This window comes from Panulirus ornatus, chromosome 1 (genome assembly GCF_036320965.1).
Source record: "Panulirus ornatus isolate Po-2019 chromosome 1, ASM3632096v1, whole genome shotgun sequence".
NCBI classification, from domain to species: Eukaryota; Metazoa; Arthropoda; class Malacostraca; order Decapoda; family Palinuridae; genus Panulirus; species Panulirus ornatus.
This window is the reverse complement of record NC_092224.1, coordinates 83,794,763-83,808,864: the sequence shown is the minus strand read 5'-3', so window position 1 is coordinate 83,808,864 and position 14,102 is coordinate 83,794,763. Positions and strand designations below refer to the sequence as shown.

The window sequence follows — 14,102 nt, the reverse complement described above, 5'->3', positions numbered from 1 at the left end:
TGAGTGTCTATCACACTTTGATGACGTAGTTTCCTTTCATTGGTTGAGTGTCTATCACACTTTGATGACGTAGTTTCCTTTCATTGGTTGAGTGTCTATCACACTTTGATGACGTTGACGTAGTTTCCTTTCATTGGTTGAGTGTCTATCACACTTTGATGACGTTGACGTAGTTTCCTTTCATTGGTTGAGTGTCTATCACACTTTGATGACGTTGACGTAGTTTCCTTTCATTGGTTGAGTGTCTATCACACTTTGATGACGTTGACGTAGTTTCCTTTCATTGGTTGAGTGTCTATCACACTTTGATGACGTTGACGTAGTTTCCTTTCATTGGTTGAGTGTCTATCACACTTTGATGACGTAGTTTCCTTTCATTGGTTGAGTGTCTATCACACTTTGATGACGTTGACGTAGTTTCCTTTCATTGGTTGAGTGTCTATCACACTTTGATGACGTAGTTTCCTTTCATTGGTTGAGTGTCTATCACACTTTGATGACGTTGACGTAGTTTCCTTTCATTGGTTGAGTGTCTATCACACTTTGATGACGTTGACGTAGTTTCCTTTCATTGGTTGAGTGTCTATCACACTTTGATGACGTAGTTTCCTTTCATTGGTTGAGTGTCTATCACACTTTGATGACGTAGTTTCCTTTCATTGGTTGAGTGTCTATCACACTTTGATGACGTAGTTTCCTTTCATTGGTTGAGTGTCTATCACACTTTGATGACGTAGTTTCCTTTCATTGGTTGAGTGTCTATCACACTTTGATGACGTAGTTTCCTTTCATTGGTTGAGTGTCTATCACACTTTGATGACGTAGTTTCCTTTCATTGGTTGAGTGTCTATCACACTTTGATGACGTAGTTTCCTTTCATTGGTTGAGTGTCTATCACACTTTGATGACGTAGTTTCCTTTCATTGGTTGAGTGTCTATCACACTTTGATGACGTTGACGTAGTTTCCTTTCATTGGTTGAGTGTCTATCACACTTTGATGACGTAGTTTCCTTTCATTGGTTGAGTGTCTATCACACTTTGATGACGTTGACGTAGTTTCCTTTCATTGGTTGAGTGTCTATCACACTTTGATGACGTAGTTTCCTTTCATTGGTTGAGTGTCTATCACACTTTGATGACGTAGTTTCCTTTCATTGGTTGAGTGTCTATCACACTTTGATGACGTTGACGTAGTTTCCTTTCATTGGTTGAGTGTCTATCACACTTTGATGACGTTGACGTAGTTTCCTTTCATTGGTTGAGTGTCTATCACACTTTGATGACGTAGTTTCCTTTCATTGGTTGAGTGTCTATCACACTTTGATGACGTAGTTTCCTTTCATTGGTTGAGTGTCTATCACACTTTGATGACGTAGTTTCCTTTCATTGGTTGAGTGTCTATCACACTTTGATGACGTTGACGTAGTTTCCTTTCATTGGTTGAGTGTCTATCACGGTGATTTCTCAATGATAGTTGCATCGTGGGTTTTAGGATAGGTTGCAGCGGTGTTTGTAGTGTTGTGAGTGATGATGGGTGGTGTCCAGAGCATAAGGCAGGAGTGTGTGGCTCGTGTGCCAGGGGAGTGTGGGTGGTGTCTGAGGAGGGAGGATGTATGTCTGGTGAGGTGGAGTTTAAGACCGAGTTGGGATGGCGTTTGTTTAGTGCTTGTCGGGTCATCTCAGAGCGTACGTGTTTTGTCAGTGTTATCACATCTGTTGTAGATGGGGGAGGAGAATCTGTGAGTAGAGGTTGTTGAAGTGTGAGGGGCCCCTAATGGTAAGCTCCATTTCTACTTAGATGCTAGTGGTGAGTTATGGAGTGGTTTGAATTAGGAGGGTCTAGTGTTGGCTGTACAGGAAGAGAGTTCCACACGCGATGGGGCCGTCCATGTCTTGAACCGGTTCTATCATCAAATGACTTTTTAAACTTACTGCATGTTGTCTGCATTTCCTACATCAGTATTCAGGTTGCTTCAATTCCTCCACTACTCTTATACAGCAAAAGTACATCTTTACATCTTTTCTAACAAGCTTCTTGCTCAATTTCATGTGTTCCCTGGTTATTCTATTAAAGAACTTTTGTGTGTAAGGAAGCAATCTGGTGAAAAAAATCTTAAAACTTGTTATCAGGTCTCCCTATCTCTTCTCTATTCCATGGTAGGCACATGCAAGGCCTTTGGCCTTTTCTTGTAGGTTCAGTTTTCTGAATTGCAAGATCATCTTTGTTGTCTTCCTCGGAACCTTTCGTGTTAGATCTCTGTGCTTCTGTAGGTGCGGTGACCATACCTGAGAGACATATCCAAGTTTTGGCTTTACGTAAGATGTGAACAGTTTGCACGTCTAATATTTTTTGACAGCAGACAGTCGGTTTCTCAAACTATTCTCGTAAGGAGGGGACACTGACAAACAAGTAAGGAACAGTTTTGACTCCCAAGTCTCCCTCACACACAGATTCCCGCAGTTTATTTTCGCTAGATAACATTCATACCAAGGCCTTCTTCCGTTGCGACCCAGCCTTATTACATTACATTTATTCAAGCTGATTTTCAGCAACCATGTATCAGACTAACTTTGGGGTCTGTATATATCTTCCTTTTTCTCCTGAAAGGCTGATGCATTCGTCCTCGCCCTTTCACTTCCCTCGTGAAATCTGCTTCATCTTACCCTCTGCCAAGTCATTCACATAGATAGAAAAAAAGGGAATGATGAATGGTTTCAGGACAGGGCCCTATGGCACTCCACTGGTGACCTCAAGTTTTCTCGAAGGACATGCGTCCTTCAACGTCTTGATTTAGTTTCTCATAAGTTACAGTGTCAAGTGCTTTGGGGCATTCCAGATACAAACAATCCACTCGGCCTTTTCTCTTGACTAAAACGGAGTTCATTCTCTCGAAGAAATCCAAGAGATTCGTTCCGCAAAACCTTCTTTCCTTCAAATCATGTTGTCTCACACTCAGGTAACTTCTCCTCTGTGGGAAGTCATCCATTTGTTTCCTGATTAACTTTCATTCTGGTACCTTACAGACTACACTCGTCTGGGAGACAACTGCCTTTTCCCTGCTCCCTTGGCACTTTCTCTTTCTTCCAGAGACATACTGAATAGAAGCTCAAATGGTTTATCAAGTGTATCTGCCCACATCTTCAGTACATAGGATGAAATTTCATCAGTACCACGACCCTCGTATTGATCAAGACCCTTCAGTATCGTGTTAATATCTTCTCTAGATGTCTCACTCCTTTATGAAAATCTCTTATCCATTGCATCTCACTGGTGTTCAGGTTATGATGTCTTCCACCGCGAAGAAAAAAAATTTTGAAATTGCTATTAAGTTCTTCACATTTCCTTGCCTCATCTACAACTACTTCGCCTTCTGAATTTCGCAGACTGATGAGCTGTTCAATTATTGGGAATTCTTATGTATGATAAATTCACGGAAAAGCTTTGGATTATCTCCAGTCTTGTCCATAATACTTTATTCAAATATTTCTTTGTTCTTCTTCTGTTATCTTTTGTTATCGTTCCTTGCTCTCTTGCACCTCACACAGACGCTGGCTGGCTGGAGTACCGCCTATAGCCTCATCACAGCTCATCTTGGAAGATCCTTCGATCTTTTTTATGTATTTTCAACGTACCGTTCCTCCCTCTTTCTCAACTTTTTCCCCTTGTATTTGAGGGTATTTGAGACTAAAGGTACCCATATTCCCTGTCGATGAGTGGGTCGCACGAGCCTTGAGTCGCCTCTTCATTTAAGCAACATTAATATTACTCATTACTGCCACTCTCAGTTATCTTCCTCCCAGCCAATCTGGTAATTTGGTTTTCCTGATCTCTGAACCGTCCGCAGCGAGTCTGTCGTGCAAACCATTCTAACTCTATGGGACGAACGCCCTTGGAGGAGACTTTCCTCTCAACTACTAACAAACAGACCGAGGCTTGTTATCTGCCTGCAGGTTGACACTTTACTGACCCTGCGAAAAAAAGAGATCACCGTTTTCCATTACCGGCAATACATAGTTGACATCCCTGTGTGTGTCTGTGTGGAGAGGCTGGTGTTTTGATAGGCATATGGATGTATGTGGCTGCATGGGTAAATAGGTTTCGAAAGTGGGTGTGTGTGTGTGTGTGTGTGTGTGTGTGTGTGTGTGTGGAATGCCCGAGAATATACTTGTTTTTACTTTAGTGGGAGGACGCGTTTACGTTCGCGAGGCCCAACGTGTGTGTGTGTGTGTGTGTGTGTGTGTGTGTGTGTGTGTCCGTTGAACTTTGGATATTAAGCCTTATATCCCCTTACCTCAGCTCAGTCGTCCCTTGGCTGTCACACACCTTGCATCCCCTGAGCTAGGCTCAGTCCCACCTAGTTGCATATCAGGTCTTGCAAAAACCCACTGAACCCGACTGACGACATCTTTATTTCCAGAGTGGGGAGGATGAAGACCACTTACCTAAACTGCACCACAGAGAACATATGGCACGAAGATCTGGACCAGCTGTACGTCGGGGTCTTCCAGGTGGTCTTCCCGATCCTCATCGTGACGGGGACCCTTACCAACATCCTCAACCTGGTCGTCCTCACCAGACCCATGATGAGGAACAAGTCCTACAGGTCCGTGTGTGTATGTGTGTGTGTGTGTGTCTGTGTGTGTGTGTCTGTGTGTGTGTGTGTGTGTGTGTGTGTGTGTGTGTGTGTGTGTGTGTCTGTGTCTGTGTGTGTATGTGTGTTTACTCCGTTGATGAGTGTTTCCTCAGCTCACATACAAAAGTCCACATCAAGATCGAGCCTTATTTGAAATATGAGGAGATTAATGAAAGGGAGAAGGTGGAGACAAGGGAAATGTATTTACGAATTTGGAAAGAAGTGAGGGAAAAAAAATGTCATTTTCAAAATTTGTCATGTCATAGTTACTGGGAAAGGCATGAGAGAGCTCCAAAGCTTCAAGGTGTAGGAAAGGACCTGGTTAACAACACGGCTCACCCGTGAGTTACCAGCCTAGTTGAGTAAGAATAGCGGTATGTGATGGTGAGGGAGGAGTTACCTTCACCCACCACCTCCTGCTGGGTTGAAGTTAATTGGCAGGTCAGTGAAGATGAGGGTGACGTGAAAATAAGTAGAGTGACTTAGTGAAGATGAGGGTGTAGTGAAGCTGAGTACAGTAACCTAAGTGAACTAAGGCGGAGGAAGTGTTGAGGATTAATTCTGGTAAGGATGGAGGAGCAGATGACGATGATGATAAGCTGGGTCGAGGAGGAAGGAAGGAAGGAATGTGAGGACGGAGTGAGTCCAGCCGACACCTCACCCTGCACTAGCGGGTCCCGAGGTCCCTGGTTCCCACCTGGTACCTACAGAGTTCCTCTCTTGGCAGAAGACGTATTCGTCAATTAGCGGTATGCGGTGTCCCACTACTGGGATGGGTTTTCGACTGACGCCAATGCGGGGTCGTGATTGTGTGTGGACAGTGAAGCAGCAGAACACGGGAGATGCCTTGCTCTCAAAACCTTGGGCGCCACAGCTGAAACGTTTCCAGGGAACTGACACGTTGGCATCAGTGTTGGCCAAACATCTGTTGGCATCATGAGAACCAGCACACACACACACACACACACACACACACACTTTACCATAATGACGACTTGGCACTGCAAGTATTGGAGACATGTTCCTAACATCGGCACTGGAACGGGGTTGGTAGATTCACATTTGTGGTCCTTAAATGTTATGCTAAAGTCAAATGGCAAAGGATATCCCCTCACTCGTGGCACAAAGCCCACTACATTCACCACAAGAGACAGCACAGCACAAATCTGGGTCGATTCGGTTCAGATCATCCAATGTAAACCGGACGGTCGACCACAGAGCAAGTCGGTGCTGCTCCATGACTTGAGGCTCACTGAGGGGGTCCACAACGCAGCCTCAAGTCTCTCCTGAAAACACAGACACTAGCCACTCTCCACTGACCTTCTGGAGCGTTACCTTCATCCACCACCGTCTGCTGGGTTGAAGTCAATTGACAGGAAGGACGCGTGAATCACGAACCGTATATCCTTTCTCTCCTGACTCCTGGTGGACAACGATATGGGTAATGTAAACATGAGGATAACTGATATCTTAGACACTATGGTAGGAAACGTAGGTGTAGCTCATTCAAGGATGATAGCAATGTAGATATCTCAGACAACGAAGTTGGTGCGAAACACACAAAGAAGGAAAGGCTTATTGTTCTCTACGATGAGCTCCACAGTGTCTCCTTCCATTATACGATTTTCAGATGATCTCGATACCTTTCTACACAGCTGCTGTCTTACGTGTGATCGAGGTTGACGTAGACAGAGGAACAGTAATATACAGGAGGTTGATGTGGTGTCCCCGAGTGCCATCCACGGAGGTAAGTTTCATGATACCTCCCGTGGTGCCCCTAATGACGGAGGACCTTGAAAAGGTGTTGACTGATTATGTTCCAGTTTTGTTGGTTCCGTACAGCAGTGAGGGTCAGGTAGGTAGGGCCTCCTCGATATCTTCACCCATTCCTCCTGACTGACTCGTGTAAGACTGACGATCGAACGTCACTTGTATTCTAATTGTTAATTTTCTTGTTGTGGTTGTAGGTGGCTGCGGACTCTGGGTGTGGTCGACCTACTCCTGTGTCTGCTGACGACGCCCGTGTGTCTGGCCAAGGCCGGTCTCGGACCCTCCCCTTACGTCGTCGCCGTGTACTACTCCCACTTCGGTTGGTCGCTCAGCATCGGCTCCCAGATCATCAGCTTTTACCTAATGGGATGGTTCGCCTACGACCGATACCTGGCCGTCTGCCAACACACCAAGTACCCAGACAGCCAGCGGTATAAAGTGTTCCGCAAGCGCGTGTTGGTCACAGTGGTGGGCGTGGTGGCGCTGTACTTACCCACCATGGTGGTGGGTTATGTGTGCAAAGAGGGTGAGGACTGGATTCCCGTCGACGGGTATTCGCTGGGTAAGGAGGTGTGGTGGTGGTATACCGTGTACTCGTGGGTGCGTGAGATCCTCTCGCGCTTGGTGCCTGCTGTCGTCCTCACCTTCTGCAACGCGAAGATCACACTCCGTCTCAAGCACCTCCGCAGCATCTGGGACGGCTTCGGCAGCGGCGTCAGCCCCGCTAGGAAGGAGCGCGAGCGTCGTCTCGTACGGCTGCTGTTCTGGGTAACGGCGCTCTTCTACGTCTTCAACACCCCCGTCACGGTCTACTACCTGGTGTTCCTTAATCAAAGCTATAGCCACTCCACCCACTCCATCTTGACCTTCGGCGCCATCAGCAACTTGCTACAGATGATGGGCAACATCTCCAACTTCGTCCTGTACTTCTTGGTCACCCCGGACTTTCACCGCACGCTTCTGATCCTCCTGCACTTGCGTGCACCAGTGAACGCCTCGATAACGAGCCATACCGGCTTGCGTTCCCCCCCGTCCGTCTCCAAAACCGTCACTGTGGCTGACTCTTTGAGTGTCACTAGGAACGGCACCTGCTCTAGCATGACAGACAACCAGTTCGACTCAGGCTTCCAGCTCGATGTGGCATCAACACCTGACAACCCGACCTCTCCAGATAATGACGACGTCAACCTGTAGAAGTCCTGGGTGTGAGGTGAGGGTGAGGTGAGGTGAAGTGAGGTGAGGTGGGGTGAGGTGAGATATGTGACTCCCAGTTAGTGGAAGTGTTCGTCACGTTCTGCGATTGTTAAATCTAAAATCTAGACAAAGAGGTGACGCTAGGATGAAACCTCATTGCTCTGAACTGCGGTCATCTCAGTCCCAGATAATCCACAATGCTAATTTGATGTGTCCATTCTTTCGACAGTGAATCACCAGGAACTGTCAGGGACTTTGCACGAACGGTGGAAAAAAAAAAAGGTGTTTTTCCATTTGGGTATTTGGTAAGTGACTAGGAGGCTAAAGATGGTTTAGTCTAACAATCCGTTGATGATGGTGACGCTGTAGTCGTTCACCTGATTCAATCACGTCATTCTAGGTCATGCATAGTCATGAGTCTGCTCCTGTCGAGCGTTAGCAGCTGAGTTAGGACGAGGGGCGGGGTCGGATCGATAATGCTTAACGGGTGTCTTGTCCAATCTCGGCATATGACAGCAGAAGTCGCAGGGGAAATAAAGCAAAGAGAGAGAGACACATATCATGGGTAACCAGTACATCATCATCCACCACCGTGTCCACAGTGTGACCAGAGAGAGGTCTGAGGTTCACAAACACCGCAGCAGTGAAACATATCAATGGAAAAGTATGATAAATACAAACCTCAGACAAGAAAAAAAAAGTAGATCTTGTGCTTATCCAGAAACGTACATTATCGTCATATTACCGTCAACTTCAACCGTTGTGTTCTTATGTCCGGACAACTAACTCATCGTGGGATGACCATCCTTAGGAACACCGCTGTATAGGTAAGATGAAGGTTCGGTGTTACCGAGGTTTCTCGAGGGGCAGTCAGACGCACCAGCTATCATGTATGAAACCACAACTTTCAGGAGAAACCTCAAAAGATGATCCTAAGATCATCATCATCAGGTTTACTAAACGACCCGAGTTATAATCTACTCCTTCTCTGATGACAAGTCTTATCTCAGCAGCGTACGTATAGTGGACGCAGTACATTTCTTCCTCAGGAGAGGGGAAAATAAAAAAGAAAATCAAGGCCTCGGATGTAGTAGTGTCCTACAGTCCACAGAGACGTACATCTGGGCTTACCTGTTCCTTGTAAATGGCGTCACGACGGACATAACTCTATTTTGATGGATGGATGTTGACCCTACATCACCACCACCACCACAGGTACGACCGATGACAGCAGCTAGTCCATCCGACCCCATCGCCCTCCTCCACCACGCCCTCAGCAGCAACCTCCAGGACTGGACTTACCTCCGACCGCATCGCCATCAACCACACCAAGACCCCAACCCGTATGTATGGTCGTGCACACATTAGCCTCACCTTCAACCCTCTCCCATCCCCTGTAGCCTCACGATGCCCCTAGCCTCCCTCAGGTTGTGTGCACTCCGCGAAGCTTCCTCGGTCTCAACATCAATTGACGACCTCCACTGGAAGGCAATGACTTCAAAGGCCATAACGATGTCTCCCAGCAACATCGACGTGACCTTCCTCGTCGATTCAAGACATCTTGGCTCCCCCCAAAACTGGGGGAACATCAGCACGACTTTCATTCTTCCGGAACTCCATCCACCCACGCCACCCTCGCCTGGTTCTCTTCTTCATCCACCACACAGCAAAGACAGCTAAAGGATATCACAGGCAAGGATCATGTAAGGTCATCCTCAGTCCACCTTACCTGACGGTTCAAACGATGCTAAACGTACCGACCCTCCCGACTCTCTCTCTCTCTCTCTCTCTCTCTCTCTCTCTCTCTCTCTCTCTCTCTCTCCAGTGGTCGACTGTGTGTATAACAGACCCGATTCCTCCCCTTGATGTATGTACAGCATTCATACCCTGTGGCTGCATGATAGCCAATAACCCGTTAGTGATTATCGTTAGTGTCATTTATTAATGTTATTATCATTATTAAACTTTCTTGCACACACACACACACACACACACACACACACACATATATATATATATATATATATATATATATATATATATATATATATATATATATATATATATATATATATATATATATATATATGTATATATATATACATATATATATATATATATATATATATATATATATATATATATATATATATATATATATATATATATATATGGCCTTTTTTTGTCTATTTCCTGGCGTTACCTCGCTGACGCAAGGGGCGGCGATCGGGTGTTGGGAGATGAGAATGTATGTTGTTATCTTTTTTCCAATCCTTCATGCATTTGTGTACTTTCCTTAAGGGCGAGGTGGTGCCATGAATGGATGAAGGCAAACTAGTATGAATATGTATATGTGTATAGATGTACATGTATGTATATATGTATACAAAGAACATGTGATTCAGAAATACTCTGGTAAACGCATGGAAAATGAAGCAGGAAGAAGACCCGAGCGTTCTCGTGATAATTCACATCTTCAGGGACACGAAGCCGATGTCTCTGTACCCCTGAGGGCGTCAGTCAACACGGGAACCCTCGGGTCTTAGTGTTTCATTATCCTTTGCGGTTGGCAGTAACTGCAGGTCACAAGTGGGAGTTTTCCGATGCTGCGTTCGTCCACCAAGAGGACATCTTCAGCAATGTGGTGGATGTGAATATCTCGCTATCACCAGCTGGAGCAGCTGAGGTAGACCATCACCTGAACAACACCATTACTGGAGCCTTCACTTCAAGGTTATATATATATGGTAATGTGAAGACCCACAGGCCTGCCTAACTGTCCTCTGCGTCACATCATAAGCCATCATACCCAACATGCATTACAGCAAAGTAACGCAGCATCGTAAAGAAATACAGTGTCTGCAAGAACCATGTTCTATATATATTTTCAAAGGCGATACATGGCTAAAGGTTTATCGCTGGGACCGGCATATGATGCTCTCAGTGTGGTCATCGCACACACAGTTGCTGACAATAGTGTTTCCAACGGTGAGAGCACCAGAAACCTTCCTCAGTATGCCTCAGGCTATCTTGAGGGAAGGATGTTCTCTTCTACTCTTCCTGGTTGCGACCTCATTTTGGGAATTTCTATTCTAGGGGATGTATGTCTTCCACCTGTGCTTCAACATGGTTGGCTCTTATCTTTCTTAGGAGGAGAAAGCCCGAATTCTCCCCTGGAAGCAAGGGAATGTGGGTATACGTGAGATATGGAGGCGCACTAGGAGCTCAGGACGCACGATGAGGCGGCTGCTTCCTGCAACACCTCAAGAATCCTCAGCCTCATTCAGGAGGTCAAGACCCAGTGGACCCAAAACATGGAAATAGGATATTTCAGGAACCGTCTCAATTCCAAGCCCAGACGTCTGCAGATGGTAATCAAGGCCAAAGGAGAGATGGCAAAGTACTAAAATGTAAGTGTGACATCACGTTTGAAAATATACGGGGATGAGGACGGACAACGTTTTCGCAGACACTGTGCGTTATCAGCTGAGTTCAACGTAGACTCAACGAACAACTTGCTGTAAATCCAACATCGCTCTACGAAACCTGATGCGCTCAACACACCTTCAAACACGGAGTGACCTTTGTTGCTAAAGTCCCTCTTGAAACTACCAACAACTTCATCTGCGACTCTCCCTATCATCAAGTAGAACCACGACCTCTCAGCATTCCCCATACAAGCATGAAGAAGTCCCTTCGTGCCTGCAGCACACTGGACGGATTCCTGTTCCTCCAGCAGGAAGGAGAGAGTGCCGGTTGGGTGAATCCCTCCGGACCAACTTGGATGTCCATGGGTTGTCATCATGGCAACAAACGTTCATCAAGATCCTTCCCTCCGACCAGCCAGCCGCCTGTGACCGCGATATACACAACACCTGCGTGAGTGGTCAGGGACGACGACCATCGTATCCGTCTAAAGGTCGTGAAACTTCAATGAGCCAATTCCAGACGTTCTCTCTTCTGACGATGACTCTGGTTACTGCACGAGTTATGATCCCACTCTGCTATAAACCTACTGGACACGACCCTCGTGCCACTAGAGGCCTTAAATCATCGTCCACAGTTGTTACCTGATGAAAGACAAGACCCATCTGTTAACCTTCACCATCTTGAACCGCCGTTTTCAACATCAGCCTTTAAGAGCGTAGCGTGTAGAGACTATGGGATATATCCCCGTTACCCATTGCTCACTTTTGTGCTCAATTTCTGAAGGTGCTGCCACCATGTGTGACTGTGAAGTACGCACGCCTGTATCATCACGTAGCTTATGTACGATTATCCCCAAAGCCAGAACTGCGAAGAGTGTAGTGTGAGTATCTTGAAGACAGGAAGGAGATTATAACCAGTGTGCTAAACATGAATGACATGTTGCCGTGTGACTGTGCTATCCAAGGTGCTTTTAAAGACAAAGATATGGTGAAAAAAAGGTGCTTTTATTATTTATATAATGATACTGATATAGTGTTATCACCTGTTAAACCTGCAGATTATTTATTTATTTTGTAATGGGCACTGATACCGCAGATTCAGTGTGGGGGAGAAAAAATCATGGGTTGAAGAGATTGCGTGTACAATACGGCCTTAGAATCTCCACGTATTTCAGTCTTTGGCGTAAGACTGTCGAACAAATTAAACTGTGAATTGAATTACTAAAAAGTTGTGCACACTTTTAAAACATTACGTGTAGAAACAATGAAAAAAAAGAAATGTCTGTAAATTAGTCAGAACTGTTGTAAAAACACAAAAAAATTTTCTTACTTTTATTTCGGTAAATGCTTTTATGTATTCGTGTTTTGTAGAGGATTTTTTTTTTTCAATTATGCTTAAAACACACCTTTTATCTGTTTGTTTTCTGTATGTTTAACATAAGAATAAAATACTATTTAACTGCATAATGCATAGCTGTAAAATTGATAAAACATAGTAATAAAGTCTAGAAAAAAAAGTTCCGTTGTGTCAGTATGTTCCTGTAGTCCAGTTGTACTCATGTATTGGTAATGTATTTCTGCAGCCTTAGTGTATTCCTGTAATATTTGTGTATCTTTGTATCTTCTATGTATTCCTGTAACTTCAGTACGTTCTTGTAGTTTCGGTGTAATTCAATCGTCTCTAAGTCTTCCCATAGTCTGAATTTCTTTTAGTTGCTGTGTATTGCTCTAACCTCACTGAATTTCTGTATCTGCAGTGTAATCCTGTAGCATCAATGTATTTCCTGTAGTCTCTGTGAATTCCAAGTGCTTAAGTGTATTCCAGCAGTCCCTGGGTATTCCTGTAGTTCCTGTTTATTCCTATTTCAGTGTATTCTTGTTGCAGTGTGTATATCTGCAGTGTATTCATAGCACTTCGGGATTCCATAGTTTCAGCGCATTTCTGGAGTCTCGGCTTACTTCTGTGGTTTATTTCAGTAGTTTTCGTTTCAGTGTATTTCTACAGTCTCCGTAGCCTTCAGTAGCCTCATTTTAGATATGGAATTTCCATGCATTTCTTTCGTAAGCATGTATTCCCGTCAGTGTGTTCCTGTAGTCTTTCATTTTCATCCCTTTAGTTTCAGTGTATTCTTGGAGAATGACTGCCACTGTAAACCTGTATTGTTTTAGTGACTGCATTTCACTGGCCATCAAGTGGCCAAAATGATACATGTAGAGCAAAGGAGAAGGTCCACAACCTCTGGTAGAAGAGGAGGCCACAACCCGGCCAAGATGAACTCCGCTACATGGTCATCACAGGTAGAGGCGACCCGGCCAGTGAAGCGGTACATGACCCAGGGAAAGCCAGTAACGAGGCTGCTCAGGGATGACAGCTGTGCTCTCGTACAAGCGCTAATGTTGGCATTTCAGTCGGTGAAATTGGGGTTGGGTGTTGCCCAGATACTGTAGAGGTAAGGTTAGGTTAGGTTAGGTTAAGTTAGGTTGGGTTGGGTTGGGTGTTGACCAGATACTGTAGAAGTTAGGTTAGGTTAGGTTAGGTTAGGTTAGGTTAGGTTGGGTTAGGCTAGGTTAGGTTGGGTTGGGTTAGGTTAGGTTAGGTTAGGTTAGGTTGGGTTGGGTTGGGTGTTGCCCAGATACTGTAGAGGTGGCAGGGCTAAGATTACAGTTGGAGGACCCTCAAGGGAACAGAGGTAGTGTACTGTATTGTATAATGGAAAGGTTCAGTGGTCAAACAGAAAGAGCTTCGGTGTCTAGAAAGAGTGGTCGTGATGCTCAAGAAACTTGTGTTTGGTGTTTAAGTATTTGTTCCGGGTTATTTGGGAGGGAGAAGAGAAAGGTCTTGAACGCACTGGAATCACTGGAATCCCTCAGTCTAGGAGCAACACCAGGAGGGATGATGGATCGGGTCCCACTCGCTTGAAATCAATCAAGGTGGGCCTGGAAATCATCCAGCCCTCCTCCTCCAGTAACACCGTTCCCATTCACCGCCGGAAAATCACGAGACCGGTCGACTGCCATGGCTTTTGGCACCACTCATTCAAACGTTCGCTACACCAGTTTCCCTCCATTGCATGA

The 14,102-nt window shown here is 45.2% G+C and overlaps 1 protein-coding gene across 1 annotated transcript in view; it reads left to right on the top strand.

Moving 5' to 3' along the window:
* The window catches only part of LOC139752746 (probable G-protein coupled receptor B0563.6), a 32,936-nt gene extending 24,637 nt beyond the window's left edge, over positions 1-8,299 (top strand). The window contains exons 3-4 of the mRNA XM_071668663.1: positions 4,420-4,605; positions 6,603-8,299. Of these exons, the coding sequence (XP_071524764.1) occupies positions 4,430-4,605; positions 6,603-7,599 (1,173 nt within the window). The 5' untranslated portion in view covers positions 4,420-4,429 and the 3' untranslated portion in view covers positions 7,600-8,299. The remainder of the gene's footprint in view (positions 1-4,419; positions 4,606-6,602) is intronic.
* The last annotated feature ends 5,803 nt before the right edge of the window (positions 8,300-14,102 follow it).